General features: G+C 43.6%; 1 protein-coding gene across 1 annotated transcript in view; it reads left to right on the top strand.

Annotated features, from left to right (window-relative positions):
• fer1l4 (fer-1 like family member 4) overlaps positions 1-26,827 on the top strand; it is a 261,986-nt gene that overhangs the window by 199,526 nt on the left and 35,633 nt on the right. Inside the window, exons 38-41 of the mRNA XM_080204539.1 lie at positions 2,556-2,710; positions 13,531-13,691; positions 20,874-20,959; positions 24,755-24,853. Coding sequence (XP_080060665.1) covers positions 2,556-2,710; positions 13,531-13,691; positions 20,874-20,959; positions 24,755-24,853 — 501 coding nt within the window. The remainder of the gene's footprint in view (positions 1-2,555; positions 2,711-13,530; positions 13,692-20,873; positions 20,960-24,754; positions 24,854-26,827) is intronic.

Here is a 26,827-nt window from a genome sequence, read left to right as displayed (position 1 = left end):
TTTGGCAGGAATAATAGTAGGAGGGATTACTATTTAAAGGGCGAAAAGCTGCAGCATGCTACGGTGCAGAGGGACCTGGGGGTCCTTGTGCATGAGTCGCAAAAACCCAGTCTGCAGGTGCAGCAGGTGGTCAAGAAGGCAAATGGGATGCTGGCCTTTATAGCGAGGGGGATTGAATATAAAAGCAGGGAGGTCTTGCTGCAACTGCACAGGGCACTGGTGAGGCCGCAGCTGGAATACTGTGTGCAGTTTTGGTCGCCGCACTTGCGCAAGGATATTTTGGCCTTGGAGGGAGTGCAGAGGAGGTTCACTGGGCTGATACCGGAGATGAGGGGGTTGGACTATGAAGAGAGACTAAATAGACTGGGTCTGTACTTGTTGGAGTTTAGAAGGATGAGGGGGGATCTTATAGAGATGTATAAGATAATGAAAGGGATGGATAGGGTAGAGGTAGAGAGATTCTTCCCACTCAGAAAGGACAGTAGGACTAGAGGGCACAGCCTCAAGATAAGGGGCGGTAGTTTAGAACAGAGTTGAGGAGGAACTTCTTCACTCAGAGGGTGGTGAATCTCTGGAATTCTCTGCCCGTTGAAGTGGTGGAGGCCACCTCGCTGAATATATTTAAGATGCGGGTAGATAGGTTTTTGGCAGTCAAGGGAATTAAGGGTTATGGGGAGAAAGCGGGAAAGTGGAACTGAGCCACTTCAGATCAGCCATGATCTTGTTGAATGGCGGGGCAGGCTCGAAGGGCTAGATGGCCTACTCCTGCTCCTATTTCTTATGTTCTTATGTTCTTATTACCAGTGCATGTGGTTTATTTAGACTTTCAGAAGGCATTGACAAGGTCTCATATGACAGACTACTATGTAAAGTTAACATGCATGGAATGGTGAATAGTGTTTTGGGATGAATAGAAAGCTGATTAGCAGATAGGAAGCAAAGAGTTGGCATAAATGGGTCTTTTTCCAATTGACTATTGGAGTTCCGCAGGGATCTGTGCCAGGACCCCAACTATTCACATTATATATTAGTGATTTGGAAAAGTGAACTAAGGTAAAGTTTATTTATTAGTCACAAGTAAGGCTTACATTAACACTGCAATGAAATTACTGTGAAATTCCTCTAATCGCCACAATCCAGCACCTGATTGGGTCAATGCACCTAACCAGCACATCTTTCAGAATGTGGGAGGAAACTGGAGCTCTCAGAGGAAACCCATGCAGACATGGCGAGAATGTGCAAACTCCACATAGACAGTGACCCAAGCCAGGAATCGAACCTGGATCCCTGGCACGGTGAAGCAGCAGTACTAACCACGTGCTACCGTGCCGCCCCAACTAAATGTACAGTTTCCAAGTTTGCAGATGATACAAAGTTGGGTGGGAGGGTGAGCTATGAGGCGGATGCAGAGATGCTTTAGCACGATTTAGGCAGGCTGAGTGAGTGGACACATGCATGGCAGATGTAGTATGTGGATAGATGTTCAGTAGCAATAATAGGAAGGCAGATTACTATTTGAATTGGTGTAAGTTGAGAGAGGTGGATACTCAACGAGACCTTGGAATCCTCGTGCATCAATCGCTGAAAGTAAGCGTGAAGGTACAGCAGGCAGTAAAAAAGGCAAATAGAATGTTGGCCTTCATAGCGAGAGGATTTGTGTATAAGAAAAAGGAAAGATTTATTATCATGTCATTAGAATAGCTTTTTGGCGTCTTATAGAAACACTACTGATGCAATTACTCAATGTTAACATACATAACTGCTCTTAAAGTAAAGCTGAGAACTACATTTGATTTATTATTACCCCCTCCTGAAACTTCAGAGATAGTAGGGCATCAACAGCAATCTCAAGTTGCTAGAGGTGAAGTGAGAGCAAAACAACACTCATTTCAAGAGGAGATCAAGTGTTAGCAAATAATTCTGCCACGATTGAGAATTGGGTACCAGCCATAGTTTTAACAAAAACAGATTCAATTTCTGACACAGTTCAAACTGAAGATGAACTAATTTGGTGACGTCACACTAATTGTTGTCATCTTGAAATGATTTCTCCGAATCATCTTCAGAAGTACTTTAGTAAGGTGTTTGACAAGGTCCCACATGGCAGACTGGTACAAAAACTAAAATCAGATAGGATTCAGGGTGAACTGGTTAGATGTACGGGTTAGGTTGATTGGCCATGGTAAATTGACTTTAGTGTCAGGGAGATTAGCAAGGTAAATGCGTAGAGTTACGTGAACAGGGCCTGGGTGGGATTGTGGTCAGTACAGACTCAATAGGCCAAATGGCCTCCTTTTGGACTGTAGGGATTCTATATAAATTGACCAACCTCTTCAATAATAATCTAGTTAAAATGGCTTCCCTGACAGTTTGAAAGTGATTGACTTTTAAAAACTAAATTTGACTGCCCAGAGTCTGTCTATAGTATTTAATTGATAACGATTAACAGGGACCTTCACCCTGTTATGTTGAATTGGTTTCAGGCCAAGCAGCAAATGTGAACTGGGTTTGTCTGCTAAATGCTTTGATTGTGTTCTTTGCTGTCTGATTCACAGTGAAGGTTACAATGCCTGGCGAGACAGCCTGAAGCCCACCCAGATCTTAACAAAACTCTGTAAAGATTTACAGTTATCAGATCCCGAATACAGGAGAGACGAAGTGAAAGTCAACAACAAAATATTCAAGATGCCCAATGAGCCACAAACAACGGGTAAGATTTGTTCCTGTTTGGATTTTTTTTTCACTTCCATTGACTTGAAGCTAATTCCACACAAACGCATTGAATGTAGTTACGATGTGGGACTTTTGATTTGAGTTATCTATACAGAGATCTGGAGAACATGCGACACAAACGTTGTGGGCAGGTATTTATTTTTCAAATAGAATGGAAGAAGCAGAAAATTCTACTGGAAAACAGTGAATTTCCAAAATGATTTTTGGGGAATTTTCTGGATCATTATGATTTAGAATCAACAAATGTAGAAGCGATTTAGCAGAATGGTTCCAGGGATTAGGGGATTTTAGCTGCAAGGTGAGGTTGGAGAAGCTGGGCTGTTCTCTTTGGAATAAAGGAGATTTAGAAGAGATTGTTAGCAGTGTACAGGATAATGATAAGTTTCGATAAGGCAGACAAAGAAAAATTGTTTTAGATGGTTCAGGGACAAGCAGTACAGATTTCAGGTTCGAGGGGAAAAGATGCAAGCAGAGATGTGAAGAAGGGTGTTTCTACATAGCGCGTGGTAATGACCTAGGACTCAATGTTCATGAGTGTAGCGAAAGCAGAGAATCAATCATTTCAAACAGAAATTGGATGGAGCACTTGAGGAAATATTTATAACACTTCAAGGATAGAACACGTAATTGGGACTGACTTGATTGCTGTCCACAGAACTTGCATGGTTCGATAGACTGTTACATAATGATTGTATGACTCCATGCAAAAAGACCATGCTATAAATTGCCAGGGGGTGAAGGATAAAACTGCAACATATTCTTTATATACTGACAAGCATAAACTTACAGAGACACTCTACATAGTTTGCACCTTCGAGCAACAACTACACTTGCAATTTAGAATCCAGCAAAGGAGGACCAAGAAAGTGATAAAGGGGAACAAGAATCTGAATACAAACAAGTGAGAGACACCAACTGTAGAATCTTCTTTAGTTATGTAAAAGGAAAAGATTTGCAAGATTAAACTGGAGGGCTGTGACTAGCGGTGTGCCTCAGGAATCAGTGCTGGGTCCACTGTTATTTGTCATTTATATTAATGATTTGGATGAGAATATAGGAGGCATGGTTAGTTAGTTTGCAGATGACACCAAGATTGGTGAAGAAAGTTATCATGGACTGCAACAGGTTCTTGATCAATTGGGCCAGTGGGCTGACGAATGGCAGGTGGTGTTTAATTTAGACAAATACGAGGTGAAGCATTTTGGTAGATTGAACCAGGGCAGGACTTCCTCAGTTAATGATAGGGCACTGGGGAGAGTTTCAGAACAAAGAGATCTAGGGGTACATGTTCATAGCTTCTTGAAAGTGGAGTCACAGATGAATAGAGTGATGATGAAGGCATTCGGTATACTTGGTTTCGTCAGTCAGAACATTGAATATTGGAGTTGGGACATCTTGTTGAGGTTGTACAAGACATTGATAAGGCCACACTTGGAATGCTGTGTGCAATTCTGGTCACCCTATTATAGAAAGGATATTATTAAACTAGAAAGAGTGCAGAAAAGATTTACTAGGATGCTACTGGGACTTGATGGATTGAGTTATAAGGAGAGGCTGGGTAGACTGGGACTTTTTTCCCTGGAGCGTAGGAGGCTGAGGGGTGATCTTATAGAAGTCTATAAAATAATGAGGGGCACAGATCAGCTAGATAGTCAACATCTTTTCCCAAAGGTAGGCCAGTCTAAAACTAGAGGGCATAAGTTTAAGGTGAGAGGGGAGAGAGTGTCTAGAGGGGCAATTTGTTCACACAGAGGGTGGTGACTGTCTGGAACAAGCTGCCAGAGGTGGCAGTAGAGGCGGGTACAATTTTGTCTTTTAAAAAGCATTTAGACAGTTACATGGGTACGATGGGTATAGAGGGATATGGGCCAAGTGCAGGCAATTGGGATTAGCTTAGGGATTTTAAGAAAAGAAAAAGCAGCATGGACAGGTTGGGCCAAAGGGCCTGTTTCCATGCTGTAAACCTCTATGTCTCTATAAAATCCATCACAGCCAAGAACAGGAGACTTTATATCAGAGAATAGTAAAATGGCAGAGAAACTACGCAATTACTGTGTGCCTGTCCTCTTGGACGAAGATACTGAAAAATCTCCGAGAAATACTGGAGAGCCAAGAGGCTTGTGAAAACAAGGAACTGAAAGAAATTAGCATTAATGAAGAGGTCATGGTTGAAGAATTAACTGGATTGAAGATTGGCAAATCCCCTGGACCAGATGAGCGACATCCTGGAGTGTAGAAGGAGGTCACTATAGAGATAGTAGACATATTGATGATTATCTTTCCAAATTCTATAGATTCTGGAAAGGTTCCTGCAGACTGGACAGTAGCAAATGTAACCCCACTGTTTAATAAGGAAGGGAGAGGGAGAATGGAGAATGACTGACCTGTTAGTTTGATGTCTGTAGTAGGGCAGCTATTAGAATATATTCTAAACACTTAATTAAACACTTGGAAAATAATGATATGATTGGGCAAAGTTACGTTTGACAAACCTGTTGTCTCTAGAATAGATCAGGAGGACTAATGGATATGGTATATTTGGGTTTTCGGGAGGCTTTTGATCAGGTCTCACATAGATAATTGGTTAACAAACAGAAGGCAGAGATTAGAATAAAAGGGTCATTTTCGGGATGGCAGGACTGGTGCTTCACCTCCAACTGTTCACAATCTACATCAATGTTTCGAATGTGGGACCAAACAGGGGGATCTCCCTCCATGCAGTATTTTCTGGTGGCAAGGTGGCTCATTATTGGCTGGGAACTTGTGGTGCCGCTGATATCTACAGGTTTTGTGTGCCCTGCACTCTGTGCTGTTGTAGGGGAACGGGGTCACCATGGGCAGGACTGGAAAACCTGCCGATGGAAAGGGCTGGAAAATTTCAGACAAAATATTTCCAATATTGCAGATGAGTTAAAACAAGATGAGAATGTGAGTTGTGAAGAAGATGCAAGAGGACTTGAACAGATCAAGTGAATGGGCAAGAATGTGGCAGATGGAATATAATATGAATGAGAGTGAAGTTACCTACTTTGCAGAAAAAACAGACAGGCAGTATATTTCTTCAATGGGGAGAGATTGCGGAGTATTAACGTTTGCGTTTGATAAGGTTCACCATGGAAGGCTTCTGCAGGAAATGCAGATGTATGGGATTGGGGGTGATTTAGTTAATTGGATCAGGAATTGGCTAGCAGATAGGAGACAGAGGGTGGTGGTTGATGGAAAGTACTTGTCATGGAGTTCGGTTACAAGTGGTGTGCCTCAGGGATCTGTTTTGGGGCCACTGCTGTTTGTAATTTTTATAAATGATCTGGATGAGGGTATAGTTGGGTGGATCAGTAAATTTGCTGATGACACCAAAGTCGGAGGAGTGGTAGATAGTGAAGAGGGGTGTCATTGTTTACAGAGAGACTTGGACAAGTTGCAGAGCTGGGCCGAGAGGTGGCAGATGGAGTTTAATGCGGAAAAGTGTGAGGTAATTCACTTTGGTAGGAATAACAGATGTGTAGAGTATAGGGCTAACGGTGGGGCTCTGAATAGTGTTGATGAACGGAGGGATCTAGGTGTATGTGTACATAGATCCCTGAAAGTTGGGAATCAAGTAGATAAGGTAGTTAGGAAGGCATACGGTGTCTTGGCGTTTATTGGTAGGGGGATTGAATTTAGGAGCCGCAACGTCATGTTGCAACTGTACAAAACTCTGGTGCGTCCGCACTTGGAGTATTGTGTGCAGTTCTGGTCCCCACATTATAGGAAGGATGTGGAGGCATTGGAGAGGGTGCAGAGGAGGTTTACCAGGATGTTGCCTGGTATGGAGGGGAGGTCCTATAAGGAGAGACTGAGGGATTTGGGATTGTTTTCGTTAGAAAGAAGGCGGCTAAGAGGGGACCTTATTGAAACATATAAGGGCTAAAAGAGGACATGAGAAGACTTTGGCTGATAGGATTAAGGAGAATCCTAAGGCGTTCTATAAGTATGTCAAGAACAGAAGGTTGGTCAGGGCAAGATTAGGGCCAGTTACAGACAGCAGGGGGAAGTTGTGTGTGGAACCGGAGGAGATTGGAGAAGTATTGAACCAATATTTCTCTTCGGTGTTCACGCAGGGGGACATGAATATAGCTGAGGAGGACATTGGGTTGCAGGGGTGTAAAATAGAAAGTATTACGGTTGATAAAGAGGATGTGCTGGAAATTCTTGAGGGGCTGAAAATAGATAAGTCCCCTGGTCCGGATGGGATCTACCCTAGGATTCTCTGGGAGGCTAGAGAGGTGATTGCAGAGCCTCTGGCTCAGATCTTCAGGTCGTCATTGGTCTCTGGTGTAGTCCCGGAGGATTGGAGGATAGCGAATGTTGTCCCATTGTTTAAGAAGGGGAACAGAGACTTTGCCGGGAATTATAGACCGGTGAGTCTTACTTCTGTTGTGGGCAAGGTTTTAGAAAAAATTATTAGGGATAGGATTTATAGTTATTTGGAGTGTAATGAATTGATTAGAAATAGTCAGCATGGTTTTGTAGCAGGTAGGTCGTGCCTTACTAACCTTATTGAGTTTTTTGAGAAGGTGACCAAAGAGGTGGATGGGGGTAAGGCAGTTGACGTGGTATACATGGATTTTAGTAAGGCGTTCGATAAGGTTCACCATGGTAGGCTTCTGCAGAAAATGCAGATGTATGGGATTGTGGGTAATCTAGGAAGTTGGATCAGGAATTGGCTATCAGATAGGAGACAGAGGGTGGTGGTGGATGGTAAATATTCATCATGGAGTGCAGTTACGAGTGGTGTGCCTCAGGGATCTGTTTTGGGGCCACTGTTGTTTGTAATTTTTATTAATGATCTGGATGAGGGTATAGTTGGGTGGATTAGTAAATTTGCTGATGACACCAAAGTTGGAGGTGTGGTAGATTGTGAGGAAGGGTGTCATAGTCTGCAGGGAGACTTAGATAGGTTGCAGAGCTGGGCCGAGAGGTGGCGGATGGAATTTAATGCGGAGAAGTGTGAGGTAATTCACTTTGGTAGGAGCAACAGATGTGTCGAGTATAGGGCTAACGGGAGGACTTTGAATAGTGTGGATGAACAGAGGGATCTAGGTGTGTGTGTACATAGATCCCTGAAAGTTGGGAATCAAGTAGATAAGGTTGTCAAGAAGGCGTACGGTGTCTTGGCGTTTATTGGTAGGGGGATTGAATTTAGGAGTCGCAGTGTAATGTTGCAACTGTACACTACTCTAGTGCGGCCGCACTTGGAGTACTGTGTGCAGTTCTGGTCCCCGCATTACAAGAAGGATGTGGAGGCGTTGGAGAGGGTGCAGAGGAGGTTTACTAGGATGTTGCCTGGTATGGTGGGGAGGTCCTATGAGGAGAGACTGAGGGATCTAGGGTTGTTTTCGTTGGGAAGAAGGCGGCTAAGAGGGGATCTTATTGAAACATATAAGATGATTAGGGGTTTAGATAGGGTGGATAGTGATAGCCTTTTTCCTCGGATGGAGAAAGCTAGCACGAGGGGGCATGACTTTAAATTAAGGGGGGGTAGCTACAGGACGGATGTCAGGGGTAGGTTCTTTACCCAGCGGGTGGTGAGGGATTGGAATGCCCTGCCTGCTGCAGTTGTAGATGCGTCTAGTTTGGGGGCGTTTAAGAGATCTCTGGATAGGTTTATGGACGAAAAGGGATTGGTATAGGCTAGTGGGTCATTGTTTTTGTAACTGGTCGGCGCAACATCGTGGGCCGAAGGGCCTGTTCTGCGCTGTAATGTTCTATGTTCTATGTTCTATGTTCTATGTTCTATGTTCTATGTTCTAAGATGATTAGAGGTTTAGATAGGGTGGACAGTGATAGCCTCTTTCCTCGGATGGAGAAAGCTAGCACGAGGGGGCATAGCTTTAAATTAAGGGGGGGTAGATATAGGACGGATGTCAGAGGTAGGTTCTTTACCCAGAGGGTGGTGAGGGATTGGAATGCCCTGCCTGCTGCAGTTGTAAATGCGCCTAGTTTGGGGGTGTTTAAGAGATCCGTGGATAGGTTTATGGATGGAAAGGGATTGGTTTAGGTTAGAGGGTCATTGCTTTTTTAACTGGTTGGCGCAACATCGTGGGCCGAAGGGCCTGTTCTGCGCTGTAATGTTCTATGTTCTATGTAAAGGCACCTGAGTATCTTTGTCCACAAGTAACTAAAACCTAACATGTAGACGCCGCAATTAAAAATTGCTTTTAAGTTTCAGGAAGGCCTTCATTGCTAGAAGATTTGAGTTTATCAGAAAAGAATTCTTGCTATAATTGTACAGAACCTTGATTGTCCAAAATTTTATGTAATTCTTTGTTTAATTTATCTGTGTCACAAGTAGGCTGACATTAACACTGCAATGAAGTTACTGTGAAAATCCTGTTTGGCTACACAGAGGGAGAATTCTGCATGGTTAATGCACCCTAACCAGCACACATGTCTTTCAAACTGTGGGAGGAAACCCACATAGACACAAGGAGAATGTGCAGATTCCGCAAAGAGAGTGACCCAAGCTGGGAACTGAACCTGGGTCCCTGGCTTGTGAGGCAGCAGTTCTAACCACTGTGCCACTGTGCCACCTGATTTATAAGGGAGGAAGAAACTATGAAAATACAAACCTTTCAGATCACATCACTTGCTGTGAAGTTAATGAAATCTTTCATTAGGACAGAGTGATGGATCAGTGGGCATGTTTCAGTCAATCGGAGAATTAGGATTTGTGAAGGGTAAGGGTTATGTTCCATTCCATGATGAATAACGAACAGTCTATTCCAGTTCTCTTCCTACACCCAGGTACTGTCGATGGATGTTTTGATTTGATTTATTATCATCTTATCATCACATGTGTTAACATACAGTGAAAAGTATTGTTTCTTGCGCGATATACAGACAAAGCATACTGTTCATAGAGAAGGAAAGGAGAGAGTGCAGGGTGTAGTGTTACAATCGTAGCAAGGGTGTAGAGAAAGATCAACTTAGTGTGAGGTAGGTCCATTCAAAAGTCTGACAGCGGCAGGGAAGAAGCTGTTCTTGTGTCGGCTGATACATGATTTCAGACTTTTGTATCTTTATCCTGACAGAAGAAGGTGGAAGAGAGAATGTCCGGGGTGCTTGGGGTCCTTAATTATGCTGGCTGCTTTGCCGAGGCAGCGGGAAGTGTAGACAGAGTCAATGGATGAGAGGCTGGTTTGCGTGATGGATTGGCTACATTCACGACCTTTTGTAGTTCCATGCAGTTTTGAGCAGAGCAGGACCCAATCAGAAAGAATGCTTTCTATGGTGCATCTGTAAAAGTTGGTGAGAGTCGTAGCTGGCATGCCAAATTTCCTTGTCTTCTGAGGAAATAGAGGCATTGGTGTGTTTTCTTTACTATAGTGTCGGTGTGGAGGGACCAGGATAGGTTGTTGGTGATCTGGATACCTAAAAGGTTGAAGCTCTCGAACCTTTCTACTTCGTCCCCGTTGATAGAGAAAGGAGCATGTTCTCCTTTACGCTTCCTGAAATCGATGACAATCTCCTTCATTTTGTTGACATCGAGGGAGAGATTATTGTTACCGCAGCAGTTTACCAGATTCTCTATCTCATTCCTGTATTCTGTCCCGTCATTGTTTGAGATCCAACCCACAACTATGGTGATGTTGTCAGCAAACCTGAAAATTGAGTTGGAGGGGAATTTGGCTACACAGACATAGATGTATAAGGAGTTTGCATGTATGTAAATATCAACTTACAGAAGATATCTGGAAAGATTCCATATGACAGATTATTTGCAAAAAAACCTAAAGTAGTTCTTAAATTTCAGAATGTGTAATTTGGGTGTTGGGGAGAGGTCTGGGATCTGTTGGAGGAAATATGAGGCTCAAAGCTCCCAGGTTTTGAACCTTGAGTTTTGTTATGATGGACAATCAAAGCTGGTGATGATTTTTGTAGATAAGGAACTACGGTGGATATTTGGAGTTAAAGTATCAACCTTCCAAAAAGGAATAGAATAACCCAACAGGTTCAAATGGCTGAATAGTTCCTCCTGTTCCAAAGTGCTATATGTTTCCTTATTCTAAGATCCTAACATGTTGACAAAGACATGTATGATGATATTTCACGTTTCAGGATCATGGTGCTATGTCGACTGCTGCTGGGTTGAGCTGTATATTGTTCTGTGACAGTAATTGAATTTGAGCTTTGGCCTTGTGTCTGGAGCAGGACGGAATTTAATTTTCACCTTGACTGAGCGTACGTCAGCCTCCACCACCCCTCCCAAACCCTCCCCCCCCAAACCCCACCCCCCAGCCCCCATGGTGGAAGAAATAACCCATGGGGAGAGGAAATTATGAGGTGATTAGGCAAGATTTAGGATACATAGGTTGGAGTAGGAAACTGCAGGGGATGGGAACAATTGAAATGTGGAGCTTGTTCGAGGAGCAGCTACTGCAAGTTCTTGATAAGTATGTACCTGTCAGGCAGGGACGAAGTGGTCAAGCGAGGGAACCGTGGTGTACTAAGGAAGTTGAATCTCTGGTGAAGAGGAATAAGGAGACTTACGTAAAGATGAGACGTGACGGCTCAGTTAGGGCACTGGAGAGTTACAAATTAGCCAGAAAGGAGCTAAAGGGAGAGTTAAGAAGAGCTAGAAGAGGACATGAGAAGGCTTTGGCAGGTAGGATCAAGGAGAACACTAAAGGTATGTCAGGAATAAAAGATTGATTAGGGCAAGATTAGGGCCAGTCAGAGACAGCAGTGGGAAGTTGTGAGTGGAGCCTGAAGAGATAGGAGAGGCACTAAATGAATACTTTTTATCAGTATTCACGCAGGAAAAAGTCAATATAGTCAAGGAGAATTTTGAGATACAGTCTTTTAGACTAGACGGGATTGAGATACATAAGGAGGAGGTGTTAGCAACTCTTGGAAGTATGAAAATAGATAAGTCCCCTGGGCCAGATGGGATTTACCCGAGGATTCTCTGGGAGGCTAGGGAGGAGATTGCAGAGCCATTGACTTTGATCTTTATGTCGTCATTGGCTACAGGTATAGTGCCAGAAGACTGGAGGATAGCAAATGTTGTCTCCTTGTTCAAGAAAGGGAGTAGAGACCATCCTAGAAATTATAGACTGGTGACCCTTACTTTTGTTGTGGGCAAAGTTTTGGAACGGATTATAAGAGATAGGATTTATAATCATCTAGAGAGAAATAATTTGATTAGGAATAGTGAGCATGGTTTTGTGAAGGGTAGGTCATGCCTCACAAACCTTATTGAGTTCTTTGAGAAGGTGACCAAAGAGGTGGATAAGGGTAAGGTAGTTGACGTGGTGTATGGATTTTAGCAAAGCGTTTGATAAGGTTCCCCATGGTAAGCTATTGCAGAAAATGCAGATGCATGGGATTGAGGGTGATTTAGCAGTTTGGATCAGGAATTGGCTAGCTGTAAGAAGACAGAGGGTGGTGGTTGATGGGAAATATTCAACCTGGAGTTCAGTCACTAGTGGTGTGCCTCAGGGATCTGTTTTGGGGCCACTGCTGTTTGTCATTTTTATAAATGACCTAGATGAGGGTGTAGAAGGATGGGTTAGTAAATTTGTGGATGACACTAAAGTCGGAGGAGTTGTAGACAATGAGGATGGATGTTACAGTTTGCAGAGGGACATAGATAAGCTGCAGAGCTGGGCTGAGAGGTGGCAGATGGAGTTTAATGTGGAAAAGTGTGAGGTGATTCACTTTGGTAAGAGTAACAGGATTGCAGAATATTGGGCCAATGGAAGGACTCTTGGTAGTGTGGATGAGCAGAGAGATCTCAGTGTACATGCACATAGATCCCTGAACGTTGGCACCCAGGTTGATAAGGTTGTTAAGAAGGCGTACGGTGTGTTAGCTTTTATTGGTAGAGGGATTGAATGTCGGAGCCGTGAGATCATGTTACAACTGTACAAAACTCTGGTGCAGCCGCACTTGGAGTATTGTGTACAGTTCTGGTTGCCACATTATAAGAAGGATGTGGAAGCATTGGAAAGGGTGCAGAGGGGGTTTACCAGGATGTTGCCTGGTATGGTGGGAAGGTCTTATGAGGAAAGGCTGAGGAACTTGAGGTTGTTTTCCTTAGAGAGAAGAAGGTTACGAGGTGACCTGATTGAGGCATACAAGATGATCAGAGGATTAGATAGGGTGGACAGTGAGAGCCTTTTTCCTCGGATGGTGATGGCTAACACGAGGGGACATAGCTTTAAATTGAGGGGTGCTAATTATAGGACGGATGTCAAAGGTAGGTTCTTTACTCAGAGGGTAGTAAGGGCGTGGAATGCCCTGCCTGCAACAGTTGTGGACTCGCCAACTTTAAGGGCATTCAAATGGTCATTGGATAGGCATATAGATAATATTAGAATAGTTTAGGTTAGAGTGTCATTAGATTAGTTCCACTGGTCGGCGCAACATCGAGGGCCAAAGGGCCTGTACTGCGGTGAAATGTTCTATGTTCTATAACCAGTGTACCCTGGCAAAGTAAAAACCCAATTAGTGTGTGTGACAGATTTTAACACAGCAAAGAAAAGGCTAGGTGGTTAGTAGATCACATCAGAATTAAGGAGTAACAGGGTAAGACTGGCCAGGTCTTATATGATGCTGAGAGAGACAAGAAAGTTTGTGCTGAGAAAGGATTGGAAGTTGGAGAGAATTGTTTAGTGTCAGGAGAGTGCTGTCTGCAAACAGTGCTGAATTAATCTCTTCAAACTTTGGGGCACTGCATATCTTTTGGAGTTTTTGCCTTACGGAGGGTTGGGAATTATTGAGTGTCCTCTAACAGCTGTGCTTGAACTCCAGGAAATAACACAAAAGGAGCAAGTCCCATGATGACTGATGAACAGAAGGCACTATATGTGTTAAAGCACTGGGACGAAATGCCAGAATATGGTGTTAAATTGGTACCGGAACACATTGAAATCAGGACTCTTCAGGAACCTGACACTCCAGGGATGTCAAAGGTAAATTGGATTGAGACTATTCCAGATTCAATTATGTTGAGATTCCAACACACAGCAAGAGCAACAGCTACAATTGAGTCCCTTCCCAGAGGTGAACACAGTAAGAAGTCTGACAACACCAGGTTTAAGTCCAACCAATTTATTTGATAGTAAACTCACAAGCTTTTGGGGTTTGCCCCTTCGTCAGGTGAATGGAGAGTTCTGGCCTCAGACAGAGCATATAACAGCACAGACAGTAATCTGTAAAGCTTGTGAGTTTACTATCAAATAAATTAGTTGGACTTTAACCTGGTGTTGTCAGACTTCTTATTGTGTTTACCCCAGTCCAACGCCAGCATCTCCACACCTAGAAGTGGAAGCTGTGCAGATACATGGATTTGGGCCTGTGTCTGTGGGAGTTTGCGCATTCTCCCTGTGGTTGCGTGGGTTTCCTCCGGGCGCTCCGGTTTCCTCCCACACCCCAAAGATGTGCTCTTAGGCTAATTGGTTTCCACCAAATTGACACTATTTCTTCCCTGAATCTGACTGAGTAGGGTCCCATTCGTAGACATGCAGGGTAGAATAGGTGTAGGGTGATGCGGCGGCGCGGGCTCGTTGGGCCGAAGGGCCTGTTTCCCGTGCTGGGTTGTTCTTTGTTCTTTGTTTGTTCAGTGCCTGCAGCCTATGTAAAGCCTAGTTACTACTTTTCTTGGAGTCAGCTGTTTAATAATGTTAGTGGGGGAAAAGCAGATGCTTTTTCAAACTGGAAATTACTTTGTAATCTTCATCCTGCTGAATGAGTAAGGAATGGAGTGACAAGTGCAGGAAAATGGGATTAGTGTGTTGACATCACTGTCAACATATTGTTAGTTCAATTATTGTGACAGTTTTATGGGCCCTTAAAAGGAATATTGTTTATTTAAATGGATTGTAAATTACTGTTTGTTCATTTTGATAGTTTAAATGGTTTTTCAAAAACTTCCACTGCTATTATAGGGTTCATGAGTCCTGTGTATAATTGCTACTGGATGAGTGAACATAAGAACTAGGAGCAGGAGTAGGCCACCTGGCCCTTTGAGTCTGCTCCACTATTCAGTAAGATCATGGCTGATCTTTTTGTGGACTCAGCTCCACTTACCCACCTGCTCACCATAACTCTTAATTCCTTTACTGTTCAAAAATTTATCTATCCTTGCTTTAAAAACATTCAATGAGGGAGCCTCAACTGCTTCACTGGGCAGGGAATTCCACAGATTCACAACCCTTTGTGTGAAGAAGTTCCTCCTCAACTCAGTCCTAAATCTGCTCCCCCTTATTTTGAGGCCATGCCCCCAATTCTAGTTTCACCCGCCAGTGGAAACAACTTCCCTGCTTCTATCTTATCTATTCCCTTCATAATTTTACATGTTTCTATAAGATCTGTCCTCATTCTTCTGAATTCCAATGAGAATAGCCCCAGTCTACTCAGTTTCTCCTCATTAGCCAATCGTCTCAACTTCAGAATCAATCTAAGGAATCTCCTCTGCACCTCATTCAGTGCCAGTATATTCTTTCTCAAGGAAGAAGACCAAAACTTTACACAGTATTCCAGATGTGGCCTTACCAGCACCTTATACAGCTGCAATATAACCTTGCTGTTTTTAAACTCCATCTCTCGAGCAATAGAGGACAAAATTCCATTTGCCGCCTTAATTACCTGCTGCACCTACACAAGGACACCCAGGTCCCTCTGCACAGCAGCAATTTGGAATTTTTTAATATTTAAAGAATAGTGTATTTTGCTGTTATTCCTACCCAAATGGATGACCTCACATTTACTAACATTGCACTCCCATCTGCCAGACCCTTGCCCACTCACTTAGATTGTCTATATCCCTTTGCAGACTTTCAGTATCCTGTGCACACTTTTCTCTGCCATCCATCTTAGTGTCGTCTGTGAATTTTGACACATTACACTTGTAAATCATAAACAATAGCGGTCCCAACACTGATCCCTGAGGCACACCACTAGTCACTGATCGCCAACCAGAAAAACACCCATTTACCTCCACTCTTTGCTTTCTCTTAGTTAACCAATCCTCTATCCATGCTAATACATTACCCATAATACCGTGCACCTTTATCTTATGTAGCAGTCTTTGGTGCAGCGCCTTGTCGAATGATTTCTGGAAATCCAGATGCACCACATCCTCAGGTTCCCCAATTGTCCACTGCACAAGTAATGTTTTCAAAGAGTTCCACCAAATTAGTCAAACATAACCCGCCCTCATGAACCCATGCTGCATCTTACCAATGAGACAATTTAGATCCAGAGTGGTATATGTGTAAGTCAATTCTCAGCACTGGGAGAACCGGAAAACATGAAGTTAGTTGTGTTTAGAAATGCTTCAAACAAAGAACAAAGAACAACCCAGCACGGGAAACAGGCCCTTCAGCCCCACGAGCCCGCGCCGCCGCATCACCCTACACCTATTCTACCCTGCGTGTCTACGAATGGAACCCCTAACTTAGCCAGATTCAGGGAAGAATAGGCTTCACATGCCAGTCTACCAGGTGGACATTCAAGTGGTGCCGGATCCATAATATTCTTGGTAGGTAAGGATGGAAAATGTTGCCCCTTGGCCTAGGGAAAAAAGAATAAGGTTTAATAAAGAAACTTCATTACTCCAACACTTGAAGCTAGGTCTTGGGCCGTACAAGCTGACCACAATTCCCATCTGCTTATTTATACCGGGTCAGCTGGTTGGCTAACTCTCACAGCAAGTTACCATTTGTTACATTATAGCAGTCTGGGGGAGGGGGTGAGGATGTGTAGACAGAGGGGGGTATGGGGGGTGGGAAGTATAAGGGTGAAAGGGCATTGGGGACTGGGGCTATGGAGTGGGTATAAGGATATGGGAGAGTCACCTTCTCCAGAACAGTGCCACAGCCACAGTGAACGGCCCCAAAACCTGGCTGCCCTGGAATCCTTCTCCATCTAGGACTTTCTGCAGGAGATGGTGACCTGACTCCAGCCCATTTCCCCTATCCAACTATGGAGAAAGCATAGGTGAGCTCTGCCAGTCAGGAGGTATCATGGGATCAGGGAATGGCCAACTCCTGCCTCAGAGGTGAAAATCCAATTTCCTTGTTTATCATTCAAATGTCAAAACAGCATCTGCCCTTTGAAAAATTGGTCACAACTCAGAGGGATTCTTTGTAAGGTCAGTCAAACCGAGAAATGATCTTTGCTGCCTGAGGAACAGCAAGGAAACTGGCCTTTTCCTAACACCTGAGACTCTAACACCAGTGAATGAGAATACAGCAATGAATTGGAAAGAAAGGTTCCAACATAGTCAATTAAAGAAAGAGATAATCGTGGAAAACCTCCTATCTCTGCCTGACATTTTCAGTACACGGGAAAAACTGCATTGCAGATTCAACAGATATAAGACTAAAGAACAAAGAACAGTACAGTACAGGATCAGCCCCTTCAAGCCTGCGGCGAATTCAATGTCTGCCTAAACTAAAACTGCCTATGCTTCCAGAGTTTGTATCCTTCTATTCCCATCCTATTCATGTATTTGTCTTAAATGATACTGTACCCAGTACTACTTCAGGGTTAGCTCAGAAGCCTGATAAAGAGCCGGTTAGCTCACTTTTCTATCCTATTGGTAGGACTGCAGGTGACATTTTAGTAAGACAGGCCGTTAACGAGGATACAGAAGAGGTTATTAAGGCTTTTAATCTGTATTTAGTGTTTAGAAGGACATTATTGTAGAGCAGGCAGAGTTTAATAGGTGCTCTTGGGAATCTGGCAAGAATAATGATTTTTTTCTTTATGACCTGTGTTGTTTAGCTGGTGGTTGTGAGTAAAGAGCTCAAAAGGCAAAGCTCATTTGAGACTGTATTGTGGTGACCATATTGATGACGGCTGATCTGACTTTATGCAGTCCAGACTAAAGCTAGCATTACAGTCAGGGACACACAGCAGACTGGAGAAAAATACTGTGGATGCTGGAATCTGAAACAAAACAGAAAATGCTGGAAGATCTCAGCAGGTCTGACAGCAATCTGTGGGAAGAGAATAGAGCCAATGCTTCATCTGATAAAGGGTCATTCAGAGTCAAAGCATTGGCTCAATTCTCTTCCACAGATGCTGTCAGATCTGCTGAGATTACTCGTTGGTGAGGCATACTTGGTGTGTGGAGTTGGGAATCTGGTTCCTGTGGGAATGTGGTGCAGAGAATGAGAGAGATGTCCCATCTGATACCATTAACTGTCTCCAGTAGTTGGAACAAGAGAAATAGCTAATTGGTGAGTAAGTCTTCTTTACTTTCTAGTCTCCAATTTAGAATAAATAGGCAGAAGGTAAGCCTAAGGTATGGCAGGGCAGAATGTGGAGTGTCTATCCTGTAGCATTTGGCAAATCATGTGCTGGAAATATCTCATAATGGTTTCTCAGGGGAATGCAGCAACAGCCAAGTTTGGGGTACTATGGGGGACTCAGCTGAATGGATGGGAAGGAAGGAGAGAGGAAGAGGAATAATGATAGGGGACATGATAGTTAGGGAAACAAACAGGTGTTTCTGTGGCTGTTGATGTGACTCCCAAGATATTATGTTGCCATCTTGATACCGGAGTCAAAGACGTCACTGAACGGCTATAGTACATTCTTCTGAGGAATAGTGAATAGCCAGAGGCTGTGGATCAAATTGGTACCAACAACGTAGCTAGAAAGAGGGGGGAGGACCTGAAAGCAGATTTTAGGGAGCTCACTAAGACATTAAAAAGCTGGACTTTGGAGATATTAATCTCCAGATTACCACCAGTGCTGTTTACTGGTGAACATAGAAATAGGAAGTTTGAGTTGATGAACGTGTGGCTGGAGAGATGGCATAGGAGTGAGGAGTTCAGATTCCTGGAGTATTGGGATTGGCTCTGGGGGGAGGAGGAGCTGTACAAGCTGGGCAGTTTGCACCTCAATGGCACTGAACCAATATTCACGCTGGGAGGTTTGCAAGTGCTGTTGGGAAGGGTTTAAAATAGTTTGACAGGTCAATGAGAACATCAGAGTCGACTCAGGGCAAAATTACAAATGGTAACAGAAGGCAGAAAATCATTGAGTGAGTGTGTAAGGCAAAGGAAAGAAAAGATAGAAAGTGAAAAATGTAGTTTGCCAGCTCAAGGTGAATGTTTTAATGCAAAGAGTAAAGCACACTGAGGACACCAATAGAAATGTGGCAGCATGATACCCTAGCCACCACAGGATAAGCTCAAAAAGGGACACAAATAGCAGCTCAACATTCCTGGTCAGGGGGTTTGCAGACGAGATAGAGAGAGGAGGATAAAAAGAGAGGGGGCCAATTTTGATTAGAGAGGTAATTCTAGCTGAGAGGGCAAAGACTTAGTGATTTGCAAAAGAAGTAAATGTGATGTGAGAAAAACCTTTTCACACAGTCAGTGGTTTGGATCTGGAATGTTCTGCCTGAAAGTATGGAGAAGGCAGGTTCAATCAAGGCATTCAAGAGGGTATTCGATGTTCTAATATAAGGGAAAAGGCAGGGGAATGGTACTCATTTGAAGAACTGATACTGACATGATGGGCCAAATGATGTCCTTCTGTGCATAATTCTATGGGTCTAACAAAAGACTAAATTGTTGTTTAACAACTGGGGCCACCCAAAATTAGAAATAATTTTTGAGTTTAGTTTTACACAAGTCCCAGCAGGAACCAGACATGACCAAGAAGCAGACTTCCCAAACAAAAGTTCGGAGACCAGAGAATTGGGACAAAAGTATATCTCAGGAAGACCATTAAGTTACATGACCCAAAACAAAATGTTGAACAAAATCCTATTGAGTGAAAAACAAAGAAAGCACTCTGAGTTACAGAGACAGTTGCAGGAACCAGATTTAAAGGGAGAAGCCAGACATCCAAGATAAATCAAAAATGTGGTCTCATCTTTAGAAGCAGCCTGTGAAGCAATGGTGTTGTGCTGCTGTGGCTGGATACCTGAGAGATTGTGTGGAAGCTTGAATACATATGGCAATCTGAAGCAAAAGAATGCTGAAAGGAGAGATTGAAATCCTGGAAGTGGATCCTTGATGAAGGCATCTGAGAGAAAGTGGTGTTGGGGAGAAGATTCTAAAGTTTTCAAAAGTGGAGTTTGGAAACACTGGTGTAGAGATCAGATTCCAGTGAGAATGGTTGGCTCACAGTGTGGTAAGCATGGGGGGGTGGTGGGGAGGTGGTTGATGAAGAATCCACAGAAGTTGTATTGGATGGCATCTGCCGCTTGGTTTCAGAATGGAGTGTGTCTGACCAAAGTTGACCTGTTGGATTACATGAATGTTGTACTTACTGAGAACATTAGAATTCAAGATATTTTGTAATTTGTGCAATCCTTATAAATCTTTGTATACCTGTAAAATAGTGGGAGTGTGTTATAGTCAAACTTTTCTTGCTTAATAAATATTTTACTCTTTTGTTAAAAGTTAATTGGAAGTCCTGTGACGGTTCATCCATATTTCTGAACAAAAAATAAAAGTTACACCCTGGGTTACATTCCCTCTCTGGGTCCTGACTATCCAGTAGTAACATCAGCTGGAATCATAACAGTGTTGTTCCAGATTCAATGAGATCACGAAATTATGTCTCCAGGGCACTGACAGAAAGTGAACAGTGGAATGCTGTCATTGGAAAATGAAGCCTTGGATGTTATGTGTGTTTGTAGATTATGCCCTGGGTCTTAAGTTCACTATCCAGGCTGGTCATGAGCCATTAGTTACCCTGCTTAACATCAAACAATTGGGGAAGATGCCATTCTGCATTCACAGGTTTAGATTGCATCGCATGAGATTTGCTGCCAAAACAGAATACGTCCAATTAGTCCCTCTCCCCTCTCTTTCTTAACCCTGAAAGTCTCTCATTATAAGTACTTAGCTGGTTACATTTCAAAAGTTATTATTGAATTTGCTTTCACTGCCCTTTCATGTAGCGAGTTTCAGATCACAACAACTCACTGAGTGAGAACAAGGTACAAAAAGGGAATTAAGAATTTGTTTGATGTGATACCAAACTTGGTTATTGAAAAGCAGTTGATTATCAGGAGAAAGGAAGAGTAAAGATAAGAGTATCACAGAAACATTTAATTTTAGGAGCAAAGCAGGTTGGAAGAAACATACCCAGATTAACAATCATCATTATCTTTATTTACCTAGGGCCAGCTTTACATGTGGGTGGACATGTTCCCTGTTGACCTCCCTGCGCCTCCACCAGTCAATATTAAACCCCGCCAGCCAATCAGGTAAGAGATTACCAACATGTGAACAGAAATAAAATGAATTATTTCTGAAATTAACCTGATATTGTAATCACGAATGCACTGGCATTTCCTCTGTGATTTCCCATGTTTTTGATTTATACCAAATACATGTCATATACATTTGTATAATCAGAAAGTGATTGGCCCTTCACAATGGGCAGCACAGTGGATCAGTTAGGAAAAATCCAGTTCCTCCTTTAATTCTATTAATGTTTCTTGTTCCATGCTGACCACCACTGTCATCTTCCCCTTCCCCCCAGCAGTCCCAATCTCCTGATTCTTTCTTCCCACACCGATGGAAGGCCCCAATCGCTGAGCTCCCTCCTTCTACCACTGTCATCATTAATTGGCCGTTTAAGGACCTCAGTTAGGGAAAATAGGAGGCCCGGCCAAGGCCTGGCCAGTTCCACTAAAATTGTGGAGGAGTTGGTGTGGCTGGGAGACTGGTGGCAAAGTCATTCGAGGAATTTTAACCCTAATGTCATCTTCTTATCTACTGAAATTAATTGTGTCACAATTTGATATACCCCAGTAACTGAATATCCATCTCTACATCTCCTCAAATAATTCTGTTCCCTCTTCTGTACTTTGTTAAATAACAAAATGTATTTTCTCACTGTGATTCCAGAAAGGCCAAATACAATTTAAAAATTACCTTTTCTACCTCCCATGTATTAAGCCTAGCAGTTTAAATGCAAAGAGGTCTAGAAAAGATCCAGGCTTGGGCTGACAAGTGGCAAGTAACAATTGTGCCACGCAAGTGCCAGGCAATGACCATCACCAATAAGAGACACTCTAACCACCGCCCTTGACATTCAATGTGTTACCATCACTGAATCCCCCATGATTAACATCCTGAGAATTACCGTCGGCCAGAAACTGAACTGGACGAGCCATATACATACTGTAGCTGCCAGAGAACCTCAAAGACAGGGACTTCTGCAGTGAGTTACTCACCTCCTGACTTTCCAAAGCCTGCCCACCATTTACAAGTCAGGAGTGTGATCGAATACTGTCCACTTGCCTGGATGGGTGCAGCTCCAACAAAACTGAAGAAGCTCGAAACCATCCATAAGAACATAAGAAATAGGAGCAGGAGTAGGCCATCTAGCCCTTTGAGCCTGCCCCACCATTCAATAAGATCACGGCTGATCTGAAGTGGATCAGTTCTACTTCCCCGCTTTCTCCCCATAACCCTTAATTCCCTTGTCTATCAGAAACCTATCTACCTGTGACTTAAATATACTCAGTGAGGTAGCCTCCACCACTTCAACGGGCAGGGAATTCCAGAAATTCACCACCCTTTGAGTGAAGAAGTTCCTCTTCTGATCTAAACTGCCCCCCCTTATTTTGAGGCTGTGCCCTCTAGTCCTGCTATCCTTTCTAAGCGGGAAGAATCTCTCTACCTCTACCCTATTCATCCCCTTCATTATCTTATATGTCTCTATAAGATCCCCCCTCAGCCTTCTAAACTCCAACGAGTACAGACCCAGTCTATTCAATCTCTCCTCATAGGCTGACCCCCTCATCTCCAGTATCAGCCTAGTGAACCTCCTCTGCACTCCCTCCAAGGCCAATATATCCTTCCGCAAGTGCGGCAACCAAAACTGCCAAAATCCAGGACAAAGCAGCCTGCTTGATTTATACAAACATTCATTCTCTCCATCACCGCTTGTGTGGCAGCTTGTGTACCATCTGACATTTGGTGAAAATTCACCAAGATGCCTTAGGCACCATTTCCAAACCCACAATCATTACCATCTGGAAGGACAAGGGCAGCAAATACCTGGGAACGCTACCACCTTATAAAAAACATTCAGCATCATGTTTGCTGTACTGTGTGAATAGTGAAGTTTAAATCTGTTCCGTTGAAGCAGTTAGATCTTCCATTATCTAAGCTGGCTCCCTTATTGTATCATAAAAGATTGAGTTTGTGGATATTAAGGTGGAGGATGTATTAGAACTTTTGAATTCTATCAAGATTGGTAAGTCGCCGGGACCAGATGGGATATACCCCAGGATACTGTGGGAGGCGAGGGAAGTGATTGCAGAGCCCCTGGCGATGATCTTTGCGTCGTCAATGGAGACGGGAGAGGTTCCGGAAGATTGGAGGATTGCGGATGTAGTCCCTATTTTCAAGAATGGGAACAGAGATAGCCCGGGAAATTACCGACCGGTGAGTCTGACCTCAGTGGTTGGTAAGCTGATGGAAAGGCTTCTGAGGGACAAGATTTACGACCATTTGGAGAGGTTTGACATGATCAGGAATAGTCAGCATGGATTTGTCAAGGGCAGGTCGTGCCTTACGAGCCTTGTTGAGTTCTTCGATAATGTGACTGAACACATTGACGAAGGAAGTGCCGTGGACGTGGTGTACATGGACTTCAGCAAGGCGTTTGATAAGGTCCCCCATGCAAGACTTCTTGAGAAGGTGAGAGGGCATGGGATCCGAGGGCCTTTGGCCTTGTGGATCAAGAACTGGCTTGCCTGCAGAAGGCAGAGAGTGGTTGTGGATGGGTCTTTTTCTGAATGGAGGTCAGTCACCAGTGGAGTGCCCCAGGGATCTGTTCTAGGACCCTTGCTGTTTGTCATTTTCATAAATGACCTGGATGAGGAAGTGGAAGGATGGGTAAGTAAGTTCGCTGATGACACGAAGGTCGGTGGTGTTGTGGATGGTCTGGAAGGATGGCAAAAGTTGCAGCAGGACATAAATAGGATGCAGGACTGGGCGGAGAAGTGGCAGATGGACTTCAACGCGGATAAATGTGTAGTCGTCCATTTTGGCAGAACCAACGGGATGAATGAGTACACTATCAAGGGCAGGAGTCTTGGTAGTGTTGAGGAGCAGAAGGATCTTGGGGTCCGGGTCCACAGGACTCTTAAGTCGGCCTCGCAGGTGGAAGATGTGGTCAAGAAGGCGTATGGTGTACTGGCCTTCATAAATCGAGGGATTGAGTTTAGGAGTCGGGAGGTAATGCTGCAACTTTATAAGACCCTTGTCAGGCCTCATTTGGAGTACTGTGCGCAGTTCTGGTCGCCTCACTATAGGAAAGACGTAGAAGCTATTGAAAGGGTACAGAGGAGATTTACAAGGATGTTGCCTGGACTGGGAGGCATGCCTTATGAAGTTAGGTTGAGGGAACTGGGTCTCTTTTCCCTGGAGAGACGTAGGTTGAGAGGCAACCTGATAGAGGTTTATAAAATGTTGAGAGGAATAGATAGGGTGGATTCTCAGAGGCTATTTCCCCGGGTTGAAATGGTCGCTACGAGAGGACACAGATTTAAGGTGCGGGGAGGCAAGTACAGAAGTGATGTTAGGGCTAAGTTTTTCACTCAGAGGGTGGTGAGTGAATGGAATCGGCTGCCGTCAGTGGTGGTGGAGGCGAACTCGCTGGGGTCTTTTAAAAGACTTCTGGATGAGTATATGGGGTTTTATGGGATTGGGGGTTATAGATAGGAGTTGATGTGATCGGCGCAACTCGTGGGCCGAAGGGCCTGTTTGTGCTGTAGTGTTCTATGTTCTATGTTCTATCATCTCTTCCTGGGAAAAGCTATCATTCTCCAGCCTCGTTTGCACCAGTTTGCATCGGGACCTGGAAATGCATTTATTGGAATTCCTAATATATTGTAATGCAGCTTTATAAATGAGGAGTGTTTTCAATTGATGTCAAGTTTTGATAATTTATTATTATTCTTTTATTAATTATTTTATTATTAATTTTATTATTAATCTTTTATTATTAATGACTGATAATATTTACCTTATATGTTTATTAGTTATGAACTCAGAGTGATTATCTGGAACACAGATGATGTGGCACTTGATGATGTGAATCCACTGACAGGAGACCGATCCAGTGACATTTACATCAAAGGGTAATGAACCACATTTCCCCTGTTACACACACCTATAATTTCCTGATTCATACTGTGTACTATTTTAGCATTATTGTTTGGTGCCCTATAAACAATTCTTACCAATGCTTGAGACTTCTTGCTGTTACTTTCCTTCACCTACACTGGTTCCATATCTTGATCTTTTGATCTTAGATCCCCTCTTACTAATGTACTGATCTCATCCTTTTATTAACAATGCTACCCCACCTCCATTTCCTTTTTGCCTATCCTCCCTAAATTTCAAATGGAACATAGAACATCAAACATTACAGCACTGTACAGGCCCTTCGGCCCTCAATGTTGTGCCGAGCTATGTCCAATCCCAAGATCAAGCTATCCCCTCCCTATCATTCTGGAGTGCTCCATTTGCCTTTCCAATAACCACTTGAAAGTTCCTAAAGTGTCTGACTCCACTATCACAGCAGGCAGTCTATTCCACACACCAACCACCCTCTGAGTAAAGAACCTACCTCGGACATCCCTCCTGTATCTCCTATTATTAAATAAGGTCAGAACCTCGGGAGACACCGGAAATGCAGACTTGTAAGTTAACGTTTTTGTCTTTTTATTCCGCAGGTGGAGGTCCACCTCGTTGTCAAACGAGGGGCATGCACACAGTGGGTCGTGCGTGGGCTGCTCTTGGAGGTTCCGGGAGTGGCCTAGTACTTCGTGTCGGTGTGTGTGCTTGATCGTGGACCAGTAGACGGGCGCCGCAACAGCTCGGTGACTATCACTGCTGGCTGTGCAGATACATGGATTTGGGCCTGTGTCTGTGGGAGTTTGTGCATTCTCCCTGTGGTTGCGTGGGTTTCCTCCGGGCGCTCCGGTTTCCTCCCACACCCCAAAGATGTGCTCTTAGGCTGATTAGTTTACCAAATTGACACTATTCTCCCCTGAATCTGGCTAAGTTAGGGGTTCCATTCGTAGACATGCAGGGTAGAATAGGTGTAGGGTGATGCGGCGGCACGGGCTCGTTGGGCCGAAGGGCCTGTTTCCCGTGCTGGGTTGTTCTTTGTTTTTTGTTCTTTGTTTTATCATGAACCTTATAGTTATGCCCCCTAGTAACAGCAAATAACCTTGAATATTCAGTTCCCAGCCTTGGACATACTATAGCCATTACTTTAAAATGGCAATTAGATCAGACTTTATTACTTCTATTTGTACCGTCTGTTGATCTGCTGCATATATTTAGATAACTTGCCTTTGATCCTGTCTTATTATTTTCACAATTTCTAGCTATCTGTTACCCAGTCACTCTGTTTGTCTGCCCTTCTCCTTTTCTGCTGCATTCTGATTATCATTTCCTTTTTGCTCCCTTGCCATATCCTCTCTCCTTAGTTTATCACATCACAGAATCACAGAATTGGCCCATCATGTCTGCACCTGCTCTCAAAATGAGCATTGTGACTTAGTGCCATTCCCTGCCTTTTCCCCGTACTTGGCACATTGCTTTTATTCAAATAATATTAGAATACAATAGAATCATAGAATTCCTACAGCGCAGAAGGAGACCATTCGGCTCATTGAGCCTGCACTGACAACAATCCCACCCAGGCCCTATCCCCGTAGTGCCATGTATTTGCCCTATTAGTTCCCCTGATATTTTGCATGCCTAATCATCCTAATCTGCACATCTTTGGACTGTGGAAGGAAACCCACGCAGACATGGGGAGAATGTGCAAACTCCAAACAGACAGTGAACCAAGCGGAAAATCAAAGCCGGTTCGCTGGCACTGTGAGGCAGCAGTGCTAACCACCATGTCACCCCATCATCTAATGCCTTCTTGAATTGCCTGCATTACGCTTCCCGGCAGTGCGTTCCAGACCCAAACCAATTACTGTGACAAGTTATTTTCCACATCATATTAGCTTCCTTTGCAAATCATTTTAAATCTGTGCCTTCTCATTCTCAGTCCTTCTACCAGCAGGAACCGTTTCTCCCTGTCTACTCTG

Source organism: Carcharhinus amblyrhynchos, chromosome 16, assembly GCF_965287045.1.
Source record: "Carcharhinus amblyrhynchos chromosome 16, sCarAmb.v2.hapA, whole genome shotgun sequence".
Taxonomy (NCBI): domain Eukaryota; kingdom Metazoa; phylum Chordata; class Chondrichthyes; order Carcharhiniformes; family Carcharhinidae; genus Carcharhinus; species Carcharhinus amblyrhynchos.
Note: the sequence above shows the minus strand (reverse complement) of the source record. Positions and strands in the feature narration are given on the sequence as shown.